Below are 19,691 nucleotides of genomic sequence, written 5' to 3' on the forward strand. Positions count from 1 at the left end.
ATATGTACGGGAAAACATGGCTCAGATGAACAGAAAATGAAAAGAAAGCAAATTTATCTCTGTCTATCAATGGGACGAACTCTCCGCATTGATCTTGTGAGCCAGCTTGAACACCCGCCGGTGACCTATTCACACCAGCAGCTCCTCCAGTCTCCGACGCCTAGACTGCAGGTCTCCACAAGAAGTTTGGCCAGAGGAGAAATGGTCGTGGCCAACTGAGCCTGGTTTCTCTTAAGGTTTTTCCTTCACTTTGGTCAATTGGTGAAGTTTTATCCTCGCCACTGGATCGCTTGGTTTGGGACTTGTGGAGCTGCGCATCGATGGATTTGCTCTTCAGTGTTTGGACTCTCAGCAGTGTAAATTAAACCACACTGAACTGAACTAAACTGAAGTTCAACTCTGAAAACTGGACTGACAGTTTCAGTTTACTAGAACTTCTATGTTAAGCTACTTTGACACACTTATTGACACTGTAAAAGTGCTATAGAAATACAGATGAATTGACTGAAGCTGAATTCTCAATAGATAGCAAACGCTTTAATTTCACAATGGCAGTTCGACATCAAAAGCATGAGATTCCCAAGATTTCAGTGCATTTCTGAGTCCTTTAGAAAAACGAGTGTTGGAGTTTAAAGAACTGAAATGCGGGAGCCAGAAAGACTACAAGAGGCTTTCCCCCCCCATTTACAAAAGGTACAGATTGGCCATCAGCATCAGCAGCAGCAAACATTCCTTTAGAGCTGGAAGATTATACAGCGATCATTACCAAGCATTCTCTGAGGACATAATTCATAATAATGCATCACATAAACTCCAACTTAATCACATATATAATGTAGAACAGGATACTCAGTTACATGGCAGAGAAGCTCTTCAGTCCTGACAGATATATTGGTAAACTACAGTATGTACAGATACAGTCCACACGTGCAAAAACATGTCTTGTCTCTAGTCCAAATATCCAAATATTCTTAAATCAAGAAGCATTTTTTAGAAAAGCAAAAAATATTGAATATTTTTTTAGAAATATTATTTCTGAAAACGTGATATTTTTGCACATTGTTGGCTAAATTCCTCATAATATTTACTTGTATTCGTCTAAGTTGCATTTGTATGGCTTTGGTTTCTGTGATTGTTCAAATACATATTTTTTGCACAAGTTTTTAAGTGAGTTTTTCCTTACACCAGCAAAATAATCTTATTTAAAAGTTAAACGTAGATTATTTTGCTTGTTTTAAGGAAAATCTCACCTCATTTTCACTCATTATTTCTGTAAACAAGACAATATGTTTTGCTTGTCCAGAAAATGTGTCTTGATTTAAGAATTTTTAGATATTTGGACTAGAATTGAGCAACAAAATAAGAAAAAAATTTGCAGTGCAGTCCATATTGTCTAACAGCAGACCGAGGAATAGGTCAGTAAAGTAGTTTGCTCTACAGTATGTACAGATACGGTCCACACTTGCAAAAACATGTCTTGATTCTAGTCCAAATATCCAAATATTCTTAAATCAAGAAGCATTTTTTAGAAAAGCAAAAAATATATGACAAAATTAAGTATAATAATAAAGAATCTGCCAATGGGAAAAGCTAAACATCCTTAATTAAATGCCAAAACAAGATTATTTTGCTTGTTTTAAGAGCAACCTCACTTTGTTCTGACTTATTATTTCTGAAAACTATTTTTTTTGCCCAGAATATTATCTTAATTCCTCATATTATTTACTTGTATTCTGTAAAGTTGTATTTGTATGGTTTTGGTTTCAGTGATTGTTCAAACATTAATTTAATTTAGTTTTTTGCACAAGTCTTTAATATATAAAAACTTTGTTTTAAGGGACAACTCGCTTCGTTTTGACAAAATATTTCTGAAAACGTGATATTTTTGCACATTGTTGGCTAAATTCCTCATATTATTTACTTGTATTCCTTTAAGTTGCATTTGTATGGCTTTGGTTTCTGTGATCGTTCAAATACATATTTTTGCACAAGTTTTTAAGTGAGTTTTTCCTTACACCAGCAAAATAATCTTATTTCAAAGTGAAAAGTAGATTATTTTGCTTGTTTTAAGGAAAATCTCACCTCATTTTGACTCATTATTTCTGTAAACAAGACAATATGTTTTGCTGGTCCAGGAAATACTTCTTAATTTAAGACTTTGTTGATATTTGGGCTAGAAACGAGACACAAACTCTTTATTTTTGCAGTGCAGACCGATTAAAATGTAAAATTGTTGTATTTTGAGTTTGTGGGAATGAAACAGACCAAAGTTAAAGAGGAGAGCATAGTGAAACCACTATCAAACCGACCCCTACATCCTTACCATAATCATAATATTTACAGTACAGTCAAACACTGTGAGAAGAAGTTTCGAAGCCTGAGGATAAAGTCACGTTAACGAAATATCACAACTGAAATATTAACCGAGCAGAATTTACCATTAAATACGGCACTACAGCAAAACAAAAGTGGCTACCGCTCCTTATTCACTGCAAACAAATGCTTTTCTTAAGTAGATTTAGTCTTGCTTCTAGACCAAATATCTAAAAACTTTTCAATCAAGAAGCTTTTTCTAAAAAAGTACACATGTTTGAGTTGTTTTTAGAAATAATGAGTCAAAATGAAGTGAGTTTTTCCTTAAAACAAGCAAAATCTTCTTATTTCAAACCGAAAACAGGATTATTTTGTTTGTTTTAAGGAAAAACTCACTCATTTTGACTCATTTCTTAAAACAGGATAAGAAAATGCTTCTTGATTTCAGAATTTGTAGATATCTGGACTGGAAACGAGAGCATTTTTGTTGCAGTGTGTAGGGGAAAACATGGCTCAGAAGGAAGGAAAATGAAAAGAAAGCAGATTAATTTCTGTCTATCGATGGGACGAACTCCTGAGATATCTTTTAACAGTGATCTGCAATGCTTTCAGAAATCAGAATGCACTTTTTGGCCTATTGTATATTAGAGGGATAGTTCACTCAAAAATGAAAACTCTGTCATCATTTGCTCTCCCTAAAACACAGAAGAAGATATTTAGAAAAATGTTGGAAACCGGTAACCATTGACTTCCATAGTATCTGATTATCCAATACAATGGGAGTCAATGGTTACCGGTTTTAGCATTCTTCAAAATATCTTCTCTAGTGTTCAACAGAAGAAAGAAACTCTTAAAGGTTTGGAAACACCTGAGGGACAGTAAATAGTGAGTATATTTTCATTTTTGTGTGAACTATCCCTTTAACGCCCAGTGTAAAACATGAGGTTTCACAGGTTAAAGCCACTGTGTGTGTGTGTGTGTGTGTGTGTGTGTGTGTGTGTGTGTATGCTTCTGTTTGTGTTTATATATATGTGTGTGTGTTTGTATATTTGTTTCTGTTTATGTGTATGTTTCTGTTTGTATGTGTGTATATATGCGTTTCTGTGTGTGTGTGTGTGTGTGTGTATGTATGAGTGTATGTTTCTTTTTGTGTGTAAGTGTGAATAAATGTGCGTTTTTGTGTGTGTGTGCGTGTGTGTGTGTGTGTGTATGTATGTATGTATGTATGTTTCTGTTTGTGTGCATGTGTGTATAAATGTGCGTTTCTGTTTGTGTGTGTATGTATGAGTGTGTGTTTCTGTTTGTGTGCATGTGTATATATATGTGTGTGTTTCTGTTTGTGTGTGTGTGTGTATATATATATGTTTGAGTGTGTGTATGTTTCTGTTTGTGTGTATGTGTACGTATGTGTGTGTTTCTGTTTGTGTGTGTGTTTGTTTGGGAACTGTAAATATGTTTCAGCATTAAAGAAGGACTGATACATGGAGTGTGTTTCCGTTTGTGTCTGTGTGTGTGTGTGGGTGTGTGTGTATTTGCATGTATGTATATGTGTATGTTGTTTGGGAAACTGTAAATATGTTTCAGCATTAGAGCGGGACTGATTGAGTGTCAAACAGACACATTGCAGAGGTGTGTTTTGCTAAACGAAGGCCAGAACTGTGGTTTACTCAGGCTGCGGGCTGCTGGAGCCCCAGGAGAAGAGACTGGGAAGGCGGAAGGCAGAGTCTCTGCGTGCCGGGTCGGGAAGAGTCAGGGTCTCTGGAGCGGACTTCTTCCTCGGTCTGTCTTTGGGCACGGATAGGAAGTCTGGAGCTTCGGTGGAGAGCGGTGTGGAGGGTGCACTGGACGGCCCGCTGCGGGCACAGGCTGGCAGCGGTGTCTCGCTGATGGCAATGGCTGGAGGAAAGGTTCCCAACTTCTTATTGGTGGCTTCCTGAGTGGCTCGCTCATATTCTCTCACTTCCTCCATCGTCATATCTTTAAAACAAGCAAAGTAAACATACATTTCTGTCAGTGGCGATTGGTGGAACCGCTGCAAAAATGCTTTTCTTACTTAGAGTTTTGTCTAGTTTCTAGTCCAGATATCCACAAATCCTTAAATCATGAAGCATTTTCTAGACAAGCAAACAATATTAAAATCCCAAATCAAACAAAAAATGCTTTGGTTCATTGGAAGATGGACATTGCTAACAACATGATGAAAAGTGACGACTGGATCAAAGCAGGGCAGAAACAAGACACACACGGTGTCACTGATAGCCCCGCCCTTAAGAACTGATAGTCCCGCCCTAACGCAGTGATAGCCCCACCCTAAAGAACTGATAGCTCTGCTCTAAAGCAGACAGTACCGCCCTAAAGGACTGATATCCCCTCTCTAAATGACTGATAGCCCCGCTCGAATGACTGATAGCCCCACCCTAAATTACTGATAGCCCCACCCTAAAGGACTGATAGCCCCACCCTAAAGTACTGATAGCCCCACCCTAAAGTACTGATAGCCCCACCCTAACGTACTGATAGCCCCACCCTAAAGTACTGATAGCCCCACCCTAAAGTACTGATAGCCCCCCAAAGGACTGACAGCCCCCCTAAAGGATTGATAGCCCCACCCTAAATGACTGATAGCCCCGCCCTAAAAGACTGATAGCCCTGCCCTAAATGACTGATAGCCCCGCCCTAAATGACTGATAGCCCCACCCTAAATGACTGATAGCCCCACCCTAAATGACTGATAGCCCCGACCTAAATGACTGATAGCCCCACCCTAAAGGACTGATAGTTCCACCCCTAAATGACTGATTAGCCCACCCTAAATGACTAATAGCCCCGCCCTAAAGGACTGATGCCCCGCCCTAAAGGACTGATGCCCCGCCCTAAATGACTGATAGCCCCACCCTAAAAGACTGATAGCCCCACCCTAAATTACTGATAGCCCCACCCTAAAGGACTGATAGCCCCACCCTAAAAGACTAATTAGCCCACCCTAAAGTTCTGATAGTCCCACCCTAAAGGACTGATAGCCCCACCCTAAATTACTGATAGCCCCACCCTAAAGGACTGATACCCCCGCCCTAAATGACTGATAGCCTCGCCCCAAAGGACTGATAGCCCCACCCTAAAAGACTAATTAGCCCACCCTAAAGGACTGATAGCCCCGCCCTAAATGACTGATAGCCCCGCCCTAAATGACTGATAGTTCCACCCCTAAATGACTGATTAGCCCACCCTAAAGGACTGATAGCCCCACCCTAAATGACTGATTAGCCCACCCTAAAGGACTGATAGCCCCACCCTAAATGACTGATAGCCTCACCCTAAATGACTAATACCCCCGCCCTAAAGGACTAATAGCCCCGCCCTAAAGGACTAATAGCCCCGCCCTAAAGGACTGATAGCCCCACCCTAAATGACTGATAGCCCCACCCTAAAAGACTAATTAGCCCATCCTAAAGGACTGATAGTCCTACCCTAAAGGACTGATACCCCCACCCTAAAGTACTGATAGCCCCACCCTAAAAGACTAATTAGCCCACCCTAAAGGACTGATAGTCCTACCCTAAAGGACTGATAGCCCCACCCTAAATTACTGATAGCCCCACCCTAAAAGACTGATTAGCCCACCCTAAAGTACTATAGCCCCACCCTAAAGTACTGATAGCCCCACCCTAAAGGACGGATTAGCCCACCCTAAAGTACTATAGCCCCACCCCAAAGGACTGATAGCCCCTCCCTAAATGACCAATAATGCAATTGACTGATAAGTGATAAGAGTGATCATGCCTCCTTTCTTTTTGGGGGTGTGCTTTCTTAGGAAAAAGGCTCTTAATTTTTATCTCCTGAAAGTGTTCACGACTGAACAATTTGTCTCAGGAAGTCTCATCGAATCAGTAAGGTCAAGGTCCTCGATGAGAACATGAAGAAAAACGTTAAAGGGCTGAATTTCTCATCTCTCTTTTTGTCTGTCTGTGACTCATGTCCAGACCAACCACAGTTGTGCATCACGACTCCCTTCAGGCATCCGTGAGGTTTAGTTAGTCATGACTCCGGGACAAAACAAAGTCAACACAAAAGAGCGCGCCGTAAAGGTAAAAAGATGACTGAACAGCAAATCTGACGGCAAAACTCACCAATCCATTCGTCAACCCAAGCGAAAGCCTGTCTGTGACCCAACAGCAGCACATCCCTCACCACCTACAGACAAAACAGAAATATACAGGGTTGGTACGGGTGCTGGAAAATCCTTGAAAATGCTTGCATTTCAGATAAAGTGCTTGAAACCAGAGCTGCACAATATATCGTTTAAGAATCAATATCGTCTGCACATCTGCAATTTCGAGATTATAATTACCCAGAAAACAGTTCAGAGCATGTGATTTGTGGAGTCATCGCAAACCCTAACAGTCAAAGATTGTTTTAAAGGGCACCTATTATGCAAAAATCACTTTATAAGGGGTTTAAACACAGCTGTGTGGCAGCAGCGTGTGAATATAAACAGCCTCTAATGGTAAAAATGTATTCATTTACTTGTAGATTAATCCTACAATCACATGTATGAAAGCATTTAAGCTTTCCTGTAAAATATAATGATGTCGGAAGAAGTTGTGGTGGGGTATTCGAGATGTGGTGGGTTTCTAAGGTTATTAAAGGTGTTTTCTGTCACTGCTTGTTTAGCCTGCATTAATGCATTCAGTGTAAGCTGCACGATTAATCATTAAAAGATCAGGATCTCAACACCAACACAACATAAATTATAAATGATGCTGATTTGCATATGTTTATTAATCCTTCAAATCGCTGCATTCAAGTCTGAAAACACAAAAATCAGGAAAGAGATTCAGTCTTTAGTCTTTTGAGTTAGTTATGAAGTTACAGTCAAATAACACTGAATTACTGGGAGAACAGTTTATAGTTTAGATAAAACCACTGATGTTTATGCTAAAGATTAAAATCACCATCATACGCATTTAATGACGCTCAAAAATTAAAGTTGTAGGCAGCAGTTACATTATTTAACCAATAGGTGGCGACAACCAGCCATCAAAAATATGACACTTGTAACAAACAGGACTGACAACCACTCATCCAGCCAGCAGAGGGAGCCCTCACCTGAATTCTGACTGCCAGTATCTGCTGCCTTACCGAGCGTTTTCTCACTGTTTTGTTCTGCCTTTCTGTTATGACCTTTGAGCCTGTGTTTGTTGACTACTGATTTTTGGATTACTGTTTTTGCCTTGGTTGCCTTGGAGGACTTTCTGTTTGTTATTCTGAACTTGCATTCTTACCGACTCCGATTTAGCCTGGTGATTTGGATTTGTTTGCTGAGATCTATTAAACTTCTTGCATTTGGATCTAATCTGTTTCCATGTCGTAACCACCGCCATTGTCACACCACTGAATAATTTCACTTTAACAATGATCATCTAGCAATGAAACATGAAGTTTTATGAGTGAATAACTCGTAGATTTCTACACTTAGCGTCATGAGCAACAGTAGGAGTAAGTCAATTTTTCACAGCACTGAATATTTTACAGTTTATTTTTATTCAGCTGATTAGTTCTTCAGTTTGTTTTTACTAAGATTACAGGTTGTAAGTTCTGTTTGTTAAAACCAAAAGTGTCTCGCAGTGCTGTTTTTGTAATAAATGGAAAGCAAGTTACATTTGTCACCTCCCCTTTTTGGCTGATCCGAAAAATGGTCCGATCCGTGAATAAAAAACAATAATGTGATCCGAACCGTGGTACTTGTGATCCGTTACACCACTAACTGATTTAATTTTGTATAATCACACTCGACTTGGGGTGAGTAAATTAAGATTATTCAGCTTGTTTTCAGGAAAAACTCACATAATTTCAACTCATTAAGTCAAAAACAATATTGTTTGATTGTCTAGCACAGTGTTTCCCAACCCTGTTCCTGAAGGCACACCAACAGTACACATTTTCAACCTCTCCCTAATCAAACACACCTGAATCAACTCAGCAGAACATTAGGAGAGACTCCAAAACCTGACATGAATGGGTCAGATAAGCGAGACATACAAAATATGTACTGTTGGTGTGCCTCCAGGAACAGGGTTGGGAAACACTGCTCTAGCAAATGCTTTTTGATTTAAGAATTGTTAAATATTTAGACTAACAAAGTAACTAAAGCATTTTTTTTTTGCAGTGAGACAGTAACTGCAGTGTTGTGATTTTTGGGGGGCTCGTCCGGGATATGAAGACATTGTAAAAGTAACCTTGTGCACAAACTGCTCCACGCGTGTCTGAAGTCCCCACACCTCAAACTTCACGGTCACCAGCTTATAGGAGCACATGACGGGGTCCTGCGTGTCTCTCCAACCCTCCTTCAGCATTCCCCGGGATGTCTTCTGGGATTTGAACTGCCGTGGGTCCTGAATTAGAGGTACAAAATACAGTGGGAGAAATAAGTATTTAACACGTCACCATTTGTCTCAGAAAACATACTTCTAAAGGTGCCGCTGACTTGACATTTTCACCAGACGTTGATGACAACCAAAGAAATCCATATATGCAAAGAAAACAAAACTAATAAGTTTACAAATGAAGTTCTGTGTAATAAAATGAAATGACACAGGGAAAAGTATTGAACACATGAGGAAAGGAAGGTGTAGAAAGGTAGTGAAAGCCCAGACAGCAGCTGAAATCTCTTAGTAGTTCTTCAGCAACCCTCTGCCCTTCCTCAGTTTAATGAATATCAGCTGCTTCAGTCCAACATCTACATCAGCAGGAGGATGAAGATGAAACCAGGATGGACATTTCAGCAAGACGATGATCCAAAACACAGCCAAGAAGACTCTCAGATGCGTTCAGAGAAAGAAAATCAAGCTGTAGAATGGCCCAGCCAATCACATGACTTGAATCCGATAGAAAACACAAAACAAAGCTCAGATTTGATAGACGAGACCCACAGAACCATCCAGATTTTGACACTCTGTTGAAGTCTGTGAGAAACTCAGCCCTGAGCAATGCATGCGATGTTAGTCTACATATGAGAGGCGTCTTTGAGCCACCATCATCTGAAAAAGCCTTTATATAAAGTTTTAAACACATTTCAGTAGTTCAGGACTTTATTTTGCTTGTTTTAAGGAAAAACGCAATTAATTTTGACATTTTATTTCTAAAAACAAGTCAATAATTTATTCGCCAAGAATTTTTTTAGACATTTGGACAAGAAAGAAATCAAAAACTAAGTAAGAAAAGCTTTTTTTGACCAGCTCAATACAACAAAGCAAATCACTAAGCCACAGCTCTTCCAACACTGGATATCTTATTATAAAACAACTGGTAAATCCCGCTTGAATCCAACACTGTTAATTTTTCAGCTCTTCTTATTGTAAATACATCTCTGCATTGGTTGTCTATTAGTAACAGTCTTACTATTTATTTGCATATTCATACCCACCTGTTCTGGCTGATGAGAAAAACCCATTTTAACGCACTTGCGCAACATTAGAGAGTGAATTTCACTGAAGAGCGATCACCACTTTTCTCTACTCAACCTCAAAGACAGAACGCTTGACGTGAATGCACATCCAATACCCAATGGCGTTCCACAGGGCTCAGTACCAGGCCCGTTTTTATTCTCCATTTTCTCCAAATAACCTCTCCGATCTTTTCCCCATCTTTTTTTATGCAGACGCCTCTTAATTTATTCTCTTTTCATCCATCAACAACCAAATATCATCAGGTATCAACTCATTTCTGGCAAGCATTTCTAAGTTAATTGAAATCCGAGATGCTGATCATTCTGGCCAAGAAACAACCCTGTGAAGACCTTGTCATTTCATTAGCCAACAAAACCGTCTAACTCACAGAGAATGCCAGGAATCCTAGCATCATAATCAAAAAGAGGTCTATTATATCTGGAGAATTATACTCTAATATTTTATATCAACTGCAGCTATTGACAACTGCTGTATTTAAACCAGTGACCTAAGGTTTAAATGCCATGCGATTAGTCTTAAAAAAAAAACAGATCCTAAATTGGTTGCCTTTTTCTAATTGTACAGTCTTATTGTGTATGTGTATATTCTGAGCCAGCTGTTCTAAACTAAAAGCAGACTTCATTTTTACACACTTGCATAACATTTCATTCTTTGGGGCTTCTCCACACCATAACTCTCCCGGATGAAGTTGAAGGTGGACTCATCAGAAAACACTACATGTTTCGTTGTCCACAGATCAAGATTTATGATGCAGGCACCATTGAAACAACGTTAGATTGGGCTTTTCCACACTGTAACTCTCTCGGATATGGGAAAGATGGTAAATACACATCAAATACACAATGGCGTTCCACAGGGTTCAGTACTTGGTCCATTTTAATTCACCTTTTCCACCAAATGCTGATCATTCTGGCCAAGAAACAACCGCGTGAAGACCTTATCATTTCATTAGACAACAAAAGCGTCTCAGCCACAGAGTGCCAGGAATCCTAGCATCATAATCAAAAAGAGGTCTATTATATCTGGAGAATTATACTCAGTTTATATCAACGGCAGCTATTGACAACTGCTGTTTTGGATCCAATGATTTAAGGCTTAAGTGTCATGCGATTAGTCTTAAAAAAAACAGAAAATTGTTTGTCTTTTTTTATTTGCATGCCGTCTTATTATGTATTTGCATATTCTGAACCAGCTGTTCTAAACTTAAAGCAGACTTCATTTGTATACACTTGCACAACATTTCATTTCATTTTCATTCTTTGGGGCTTCTCCACACCATAACTCTCCCGGATGTGGGAAGGACAGTGAAGGTGAACTCAAAGAACAATACATGTTTCACATTGTCCACAGCTCAAGATTTATGATGCAGGCATCATTGAAACAACATTAGATTGGGCTTTTCCACACTGTAACTCTCTCGGATATGGGAAAGACGGTAAATACACATCAAATACACCATGGCGTTCCTCATGGTTCAATACTTGGTCCATTTTAATTCACCTTTTCCACCAAATGCTGATCATTCTGGCCAAGAAACAACCGCGTGAAGACCTTATCATTTCATTAGACAACAAAAGCGTCTCGCCCAGGAATTCTGGCATTATAATCAAAAAAAGGTCTATTATATCTGGAGAATTATACTCAGTTTATATCAACGGCAGCTATTGACACCAGCTGTTTTTCAGCAGTGAGCTATCGTTTAAACACCATGGGATTAGTCTTAAAAACAGGTTGTAAATTGGTTGTCATTTTCTATTTGCATGCCGTCTTATTATGTATTAGCATTTTCTGAGCCAGCTGTTCTAAACTAAAAGCAGACTTCATTTTTATACACGTGCACGACATTTCAGTTTTTGAGGCTTCTCCACACTGTAACTCACCCGGATGTGGGACAAAGAGTGAAGGTGGACTCATCAGAGAACAATTCATGTTTCACATTGTCCACAGCCCAAGATGTTCACTGCTGACACCATTGAAACAACATTAGATAGTGAATTGTATTTATTTAAATAGTGAAGTGTCATTTTATTTAAGTGATTACTACTTTTCTCTACTCATGAACACACATCAAATACACAATGGCGTTCCACAGGGTTCAGTACTTGGTCCATTTTAATTCACCATTTCCACCAAATGCTGAGATTTCTGGCAAAGAAACAACTCTGTGAAGACCTTATCATTTCATTAGACAACAAAATTGTCTAATAGAGAAAGCCAAGAATTCTGGCTTTATAATCAAAAAGAGGTCTATTATAGCTGAAGAAATATCCTCAGTTTATATCAACGGCAGCTATCAGCAACTGCAGTTTTGAACTTAAAGACCTAAGGGTTAAATGCCTGTGATTAGTCTGAAAAACATTTAAATAACAGATAATAAAACTCCTTTTTAGATCTACACATTACACTAGTGGATTTCAGGGGGGCCAAGGTTATTTTAGTTAACGAAAACTAAAACTAAAAATAAAACTATTCAACAAAAAACACTTACATTAACGGAAACAAGCAAAAAAAAGTTTTCAGAATTAATTTACTTTCATTCTGTGGTGTAAAATCAGACCTGCTGCTGTTTAGAGAAGCACCAGTAGATGGCGCTTCTAACAACAAACGCATTATCTTCATTTGCCAAACAAATGTAAACGAGGCATGTTAATTCATTCATTAATTTTCCCTTGTCTTTGTCTCTGATTATCAGAGGTCGCCACAGTGGAATGAACCGCCAACTACACCAGCATATTTTTTATGCAGGGGATGGCCTTCCTGCTGCAACCCAGTATAGACTATTTAAATGTGGTCTTGTCGAACATTTCCTGCTTGTACTATTTCATAACTGTAACTAGAGGCAATTCAGTCATTACTTAATGTTAAAACAGCCATCATAACATTATTTATCAACATGTGTTTTTTTCAGGTTCTCGGAAGCTAGAGAAATTAAAAATGTCAAACAGGAAATATGTTGGGACCATTGTTTTTGTTTGCATCTCTCAAAGTGGTCTATTGGGGAAAAACTAGGCATGTTTAACTATTTTATTTCCAATTTTTGATTTTGTCTCAATTCTTCATAGTATGCACTTGTATTCATTTTAAGGGCACCTATGGTGAAAAACTTTTCGAGCTGTTTAGACAGAAATGTGTGTAAGTATAGTGTATAGACCGTCATATTGTGGTGATATAAACACACTCAGTCCTTTTTTTTCATATTTAACAACATATAAACGGTGGACCAATTGGAGCTGTTTTCAGATCAACCGCAACTTTACGTAGGAGAGCGGTCCCCCCGCCCACCAACATTGATTGCCAGCTGAACGTATTAACATGTCCGGTAGTCACGTGTATAATCATACCAACAAGACAGGATGAGCGCAAAGCAGCCGGGAATAAAAGGTCTGTTCAGTTCACTAGGATCATCAATTATCATCAAACGTGATCAAGAGTGAGTTTCACAAGTTTAACATGTTTTAAACAGAGCATGTGTGTAATGAATTACAGCGATTCACTTCAGATGCACTTCATCAGCACAGCCGCGTGTCAGAACAATTTTAAAGGAAGACGCTTCAATCCCGGTTATTAATATACATTAATATAAGAGATATCCATACAGCAGTGGATATTACCAGTATCATGTCGCACTGGTAATCTTAACGTGCTCTCTCTCTCTCTCTCTGTGTGTGTTTTCGTGTCTGAGCTGTGTGTGTGAGTCTTCGTGTCTGAGCTGTTTGTGTGTGTGTCTGCGTGTCTGATCTAAGTGTGTGTGTGTGTGTCCGCGTCTGAGCTATGTGTGTGTTTGTTTGCGTCCTTGCTGTGTGTGTGCGTGAACTTTGTAATGACGTTGTGTGTGACTCATTGTTGCAAATCACAAAAACTGCATCAAATAGTGATTTTTAAAGTTCTTACTGTAGTAATTCTCACACACGTTACGTAAGATCTGCTTCCTGAGGCAGCCGAGGGCGGCGATTGCTGACAGGCACGTGGGAACGGTGGGCGGAGAGGACTAGCCTTAAAGGGCCAGTACAAAAAAAACAGCAAAACCTTTTTTCCAGCTATAATATAGACACTTCAAACAGCTCTAATAAATAACCTGATGGGTGTTTTGAGCTGAAACTTTACAGACACATTCTGGGGACACAAAAGACTTATATTAAATATGAAAAAAGGGGTAAAACAGGTGCCCTTTAAGTTGCTTTTGTATGGTTTTGGTTCAGTGTTTCTTTAAACTATATTTCGGTCATTTTTAAATATTCTTAATTTTGACTTATTATTTCGGAAAACAAAACTTTTGTAGCTTTTCTAAAAAAATGCTTCTTCATTGAATAATTTTTAGGTATTTGGACTAGAAACAAGACAAAAAACTCCAAGCATTTATTACAGTGTACTGTAGCGTGCACTTCTAAACTGAAGTACACTATTTGGGGCGAAGGGGAAAGTGAATGGACTTTTGATGCTCACTTTTGTTTGGAACAACCTTAAAAATAGCATCCCTTCCCCACAGTGCCTTTCAAGGGCACAAAACTGCCAGTTGGAACATTCGCCAGGGGTCAGAATGGCACAAAAGCCTGATCAGCAGCACAGAGATGTGCTTAGAGAATCATGCTGAATGACACCCTTGAAAGACACTCTCATTCCCAGCCTCTTTAAAACCCACAAATCTCTGACAAAGCCTTGTGTAGCCAGACCTTCAGATTAACAGAATTATCTGGACTCGTCGCAGCCTTAATGCCCGTTCACACCAAGCACGATAACGATAAATATAACTATAAATATATTTGTGTCCACACACACAGACGAACAGAGATGAGCTGTTTATTTTTAGATTCTGGTTTTAACTGTGCATTATCTCTTGTGACCAGCAGGTGTCAGCCTCAGTGTGCTGCTTATCCATCTGACCAGTGGTTCCAGCTCATGTAATCTATCTAATCAAACAGTCAATTTAGCAATCGTAGTCAGTTCTCCAGCATTTTTAACACAAGCAGTGGCGTAGCGGACGGGCAAGGGTGACTTTGGCGACTTGTATTTAAGACCCAGCGTAAATCAGTCTGCCCTGACAAGTGTTTTTATTTCTCTAATGAGCACTGCAGTAATCACTCGTCGCTCCCAGAACTCCAGCTGCTCTTTTCCCTTTACTTTATAACTCGTCTGACGGAAACCACTGGATGCTCAGATAGCAGAAAAGCTCCTGTCAGAGAAAGATAACACTGCGCTCGCTCTCATCCGTCCGACAGACACGGTGTGTGTGAAAATGAATGACTGCAGTGGTACAGTGGAGAGCTGATTCAGAGTCTTGCGTGTATCCAGTAGAGAACTCAACAGGGTCTCTTTAATAATTCAGCGCTGGCTTTAAAAATAACCCATAGTGCTTTGTTTTCTGCCATGTGGGAGAAGCGCTCCCCTGTTTTCTTCAGAAACAAAAATCCCATCAGTGCTAAATACCACATCAACGAAGCTTAAATGAATAAATCATATAGGCCAAACACATGGAGGTGATCATGAAACATGGAGCACAGGAGAATTTCTACATCGTGTGTGTTGCGTATACATTACTTATTTATTTAAAGGGGACCTGTTATGCAAAAATCACTTTTATATGGGGTTTACACACACTTGTGTGGCAGCAGTGTGTGAATATAACCAGCTTCTAATATTAAAAATGTATTAATGTCATCTTGTTATAATCACACTTAATAAAAACAGTCTGCAGAAACACTCTGATTGACATTCTCCCTTTGTATGATGTCATCAGAAAAGGAAAGCCCCGCCCACTAGTGACCTTCTCTCCCTCATTAGCATAGGATGTTAGTCTTGTTTTTGAATCTGCCACTATGCTGACACACAGGCATCTGTAGCTCCGCCCTCTTCTGAAAAGAGCACAATCTCATTTGCATTTAAAGCGACAGTCACCAAAAACGCCACAATTAGGATCAAAGCCTGAAAGGGTCAGTTTCAGAGAGTTAGAGAACATTATTAGTGTGTTATTTTGAGTTAAAACTTCACACACACACTCTAGGGACTTATTTTAGACCTTAATATATATATATATATATTAGATGCCCTTTAATATGTTATTCATTTATGTGCTTTTTTAATAACAATATACTCACCTCAGACTCCTTGTAGTAGCGTTCTGGGATCTCGTCGTAGGCGATGTCGACAATACACACCTCCGTTTCTTCATCTCTGAGCTCTGTGTCAAAGATCTAGAGAAGACGTACGAAAGTTACTCACCAATCAAAATCTACCGTCTACATCACAGGTGTCAAATCCAGTTCCTGGAGAGCCGCAGCTCTGCACAGTTTAGTTCCAGCTCTGCTCCAACACACTTAAGCTACGGTCACATTGGGCTTTGTGTGTGCGAAATTCTGTCGTGCGGCGCTGCGAAAAGGGGCGGGATTACACAAGATGTTTAGACATTAAAGAAGGCAGCGATTTGCTCCATGTTCTATCCAGAGAGGTCCTGTTTTGATCCTCGATTGGTCTCACGCAGTCCAGTGATGCGATTTCGCAGGTCAGAGTTCACAAAGCTTGAACTTTGCACCGCAGTGAACTGCGAAACTTAACGCATGACCAGCTTTACCTGTAGGCTTCAAACAAGCCTGAAGGACTCAATAAGCCTAATCAGGTGTGTTTAATTAGGATTAAAGCTAAACTGTGCAGAGCTGCAGCCCTCCAGGAACTGAGTTTGACACCTGTGGTCTACATCTACACTGGTTCTAAAATGGTTTTGTCTAGTTTCTAGTCCCAATATCTAAAATCTCTTAAATCAAGAAGCATTTTCTAGACAAGCTAAAAATATTGTCTTGTTTTCAGAAATAATGAGTCAAAATTAAATGAGTTTTTAGCTAAAATAAGCAAAATAATCGGCTAGTTGGGGTAAACAGAATAACCTTGTTCGCGTAATGACTAAAGATTGTCACTTATCTCATTGGCAGATTATTTAGCTTCTTTTACAGTTTTTTTAATTGTTTTAAAGCCATTTTAAGGTCAATATTATTAGCCCCTTCAGCAATATTAGTTTTCGATTGTCTCCAGAACAAACCACTGTTACACAATGACTTGCCTAATTACCCTAACTTTACCCTAATTACCCTAGTTAAGCCTTTAAATGTCATTAGAAATTAGTTAATAAAACTATTATGATAAGAAATGTGTTTAGAAATTCAGTTAAACAGAAATTGGGGAATAAAATATACAGGAGGGCTGATAATTCTGACTTGAACTGTATATGATATTTTTTTTTCAGTGTGCAGACCTAATGCTGTCCACAGGAAGGAGCTCTCGGTCTGTGTGTGCGTATGTGGCAGTGTGTGTGTATTGCATAAGCTGCCACTCATTGGGAGAGAGCCTAACAAAGACTTTAACGGGCGAGAGAGAGTTTCGCTTCAAAGGATCAGGAGAGAAATGTACAAAACGTCTTTATTTTAAAAAAGGAGAGTGCACTAGCTGCGAGTACAAGAAAGGGACGGGATGAAATTGTAAAACAATGAATGAATGACATGACAGAGAAGTAGATGAATGTTTTATACAATAAGGTATGGTGGACTTTTTCAAGACGGACAGAAAGGGAAATCTGAACAATGGCTTTAACAAAAAACATCAACCTTAAAGGAACCCTCTTTTTAAAATAGACTTATTTTACTGCTCTCTTAGAGATAAATAGTTTAATTTGACCATTATTTAATCCATTCAGTCGATCTTTGGGTCTGGTGAGAATACTTTTAGCTTAGCTTAGCATAAATCATTGAATCGGATTAGACCATTAGCATCTTGATTCAAAATATAAAAAAAGTAACATTATTAATATTTTTATTTTGGAAATAGGCTTATTTTACAGATCTCTAGAGGTAAACAGTTCAGTTTTGAATCCATTCAACCGGTTTTTGGGTCTGGAGGGAGCTCTCTTAGGGAAAAAGGAATGTTATTATTGTTTTATTTTTTGGAAACAGGCTCATTTTACAGCTCTCTAGAGTTAAACAGTTCAGTTTTTAAACCATTCAGCCAGTCTTTGGCTCTGGCGAGAGCACTTTTAGCTTAGCTTAGCTTAAGTCATTGAATCGGATTAGACCATTAGCATCTTGATTCAAAATATTAAAAAAGTAACATTATTAATATTTTTATTTTGGAAATAGGCTTATTTTACAGATCCCTAGAGGTAAACAGTTCAGTTTTGAATGCATTCAACCGGTTTTTGGGTCTGGAGGGAGCTCTTTTGGGGAAAAAGGAACACTGTTATTGTTTTATTTTTTGGCTCTGGCAGGAGCACTTTTAGCTTAGCTTAAGTCATTGAATCGGATTAGACCATTAGCATTCTGATCAAAAATGTAAAAAAAAATAACCTTATTAGTTTTATTTTAGAAACAGGCTCATTTTACAGCTCTTTAGAGGTAAACAGTTTAGTTTTAAATTCATTCAGTCTGTCTTTGGGTCTGGCGGAACCTCTTTTAGCTTAGCTTAGCATAAGTGATTGAATCGGATTAGACTCCTGTTCAAAAATGTTAAACAAGCAACATTATTATTATTATTATTGAAAATAGGCTCATTTACAGCTCTCTAGAGGTAAACAGTTCAGTTTTGAATCCATTCAACCGGTTTTTAGGTCTGGCGGGAGCTCCTTTAGCTTAGCTTAACATAAGTCACTAATTCTGATTAGACCATTAGCATCTTGATCAAAAAAGTAAAAAAACAACATTTTTTTTGAAAACAGGCCCATTTTACAGCTCTCTAGACTTCAACAGTTCTGTTTTGAATCCATTCAGCTGCTCTTTGGGTCTGGCGGGAGCACTTTTAGCTTAGCTTAGCATAAGTCACTGAAACAGATTAGACCATTAGCATCCTGATCAAAAATTAAAAAAGGAAGATTATTATTAATATTATTTAAAGAAATAGGCTCCTTTACAGCTCTCTAGAGATAAACAGTTGAGTTTTTAATCCAATCAACCGGTCTTTGGGTCTGGCAGAAGCTCTTTTTATCTTAGCGTAAGTGATTGAATCGGATTAGACCATTAGCATCCTGATCAAAAACGTAAAAAAGAACTTTTTTTTAAGCAATAGGCTCATTTTACAGCTCTCTGGAGTTAAACAGTTCTGTTTTTAATCCATTCAGACAATCTTTGGTTCTGGCGGAGGCTCTTTAGCTTAGCATAAGTCATTGAATTCTATTAGACCATTAGCATCCTGATCAAAAATGTAAAAAAGGAAGATTATTATTATTTTTATTTTGGAAATAGGCTTATGTTACAGCTCTCAAGAGTTAAACGGTTTAGTTTTGAATCCATTCAACCGGTCTTTGGTTCCGGCGGGAGCACTTTTAGCTTAGCTTAGCATAAGTCGTTAAATTGGATTAGACCATTAGCATCGTGATCAAAAATTTAAAAAAAGGAAGATTATCATTTTTATTTTGGAAATAGGGTCATTTTACAGCTATCTAGAGATAAACAGTTCTATTAGCTTACCTTATAAACCATTGAATCAGATTAGCTTATTTAGCTTGTTTCATTATTTATGAAAATAAAACAATATCTTTACTTGTCTGTTTCTTGATTTCAGAATTTTTAGATATTTGGACAAGAAACAAGACAAAAACCCCAAATAACAAAAACGCATTGTTTTGCAGTGTAAATCAAAGATGAAGAACAAAACTACTCTGAAAAGACTCAATGGTGGAGATGATGAGCAACATTAGCGTAGACTTCATCTTCAGCGCAGACTAATGTATGCTAGAGTGCAGCGCTTAAACTTCAAAGCAGCCAACAGGACTCTCAAACGCTGGGAAAATATCAGAAACAGCTTCTCAATGCGACGAGGAGGCGGAATACAGATGAAGGATTTGTGTTTTTCTCCTCTTACAGATGCAGACGGGGTTCTGCAGGTGCAAAAACACGAGACACATGAGTGGGTGGGTTCAAATATCTCTTCACTGAAGAC

The 19,691-nt window shown here is 38.7% G+C and overlaps 1 protein-coding gene across 1 annotated transcript in view; it reads right to left on the minus strand.

Moving 5' to 3' along the window:
• Positions 1–515: 515 nt before the first annotated feature.
• Positions 516–19,691, minus strand: part of pitpnc1a (phosphatidylinositol transfer protein cytoplasmic 1a) — a 132,947-nt gene continuing 113,771 nt past the window's right edge. The window contains exons 6-9 of the mRNA XM_056452833.1: positions 15,872–15,967; positions 8,550–8,705; positions 6,441–6,504; positions 516–4,290 (exon numbers count right to left, since the gene is read on the minus strand). Coding sequence (XP_056308808.1) covers positions 3,977–4,290; positions 6,441–6,504; positions 8,550–8,705; positions 15,872–15,967 — 630 coding nt within the window. The 3' untranslated portion in view covers positions 516–3,976. The remainder of the gene's footprint in view (positions 4,291–6,440; positions 6,505–8,549; positions 8,706–15,871; positions 15,968–19,691) is intronic.

This window comes from Danio aesculapii, chromosome 3, assembly GCF_903798145.1.
Source record: "Danio aesculapii chromosome 3, fDanAes4.1, whole genome shotgun sequence".
Taxonomy (NCBI): Eukaryota; Metazoa; Chordata; class Actinopteri; order Cypriniformes; family Danionidae; genus Danio; species Danio aesculapii.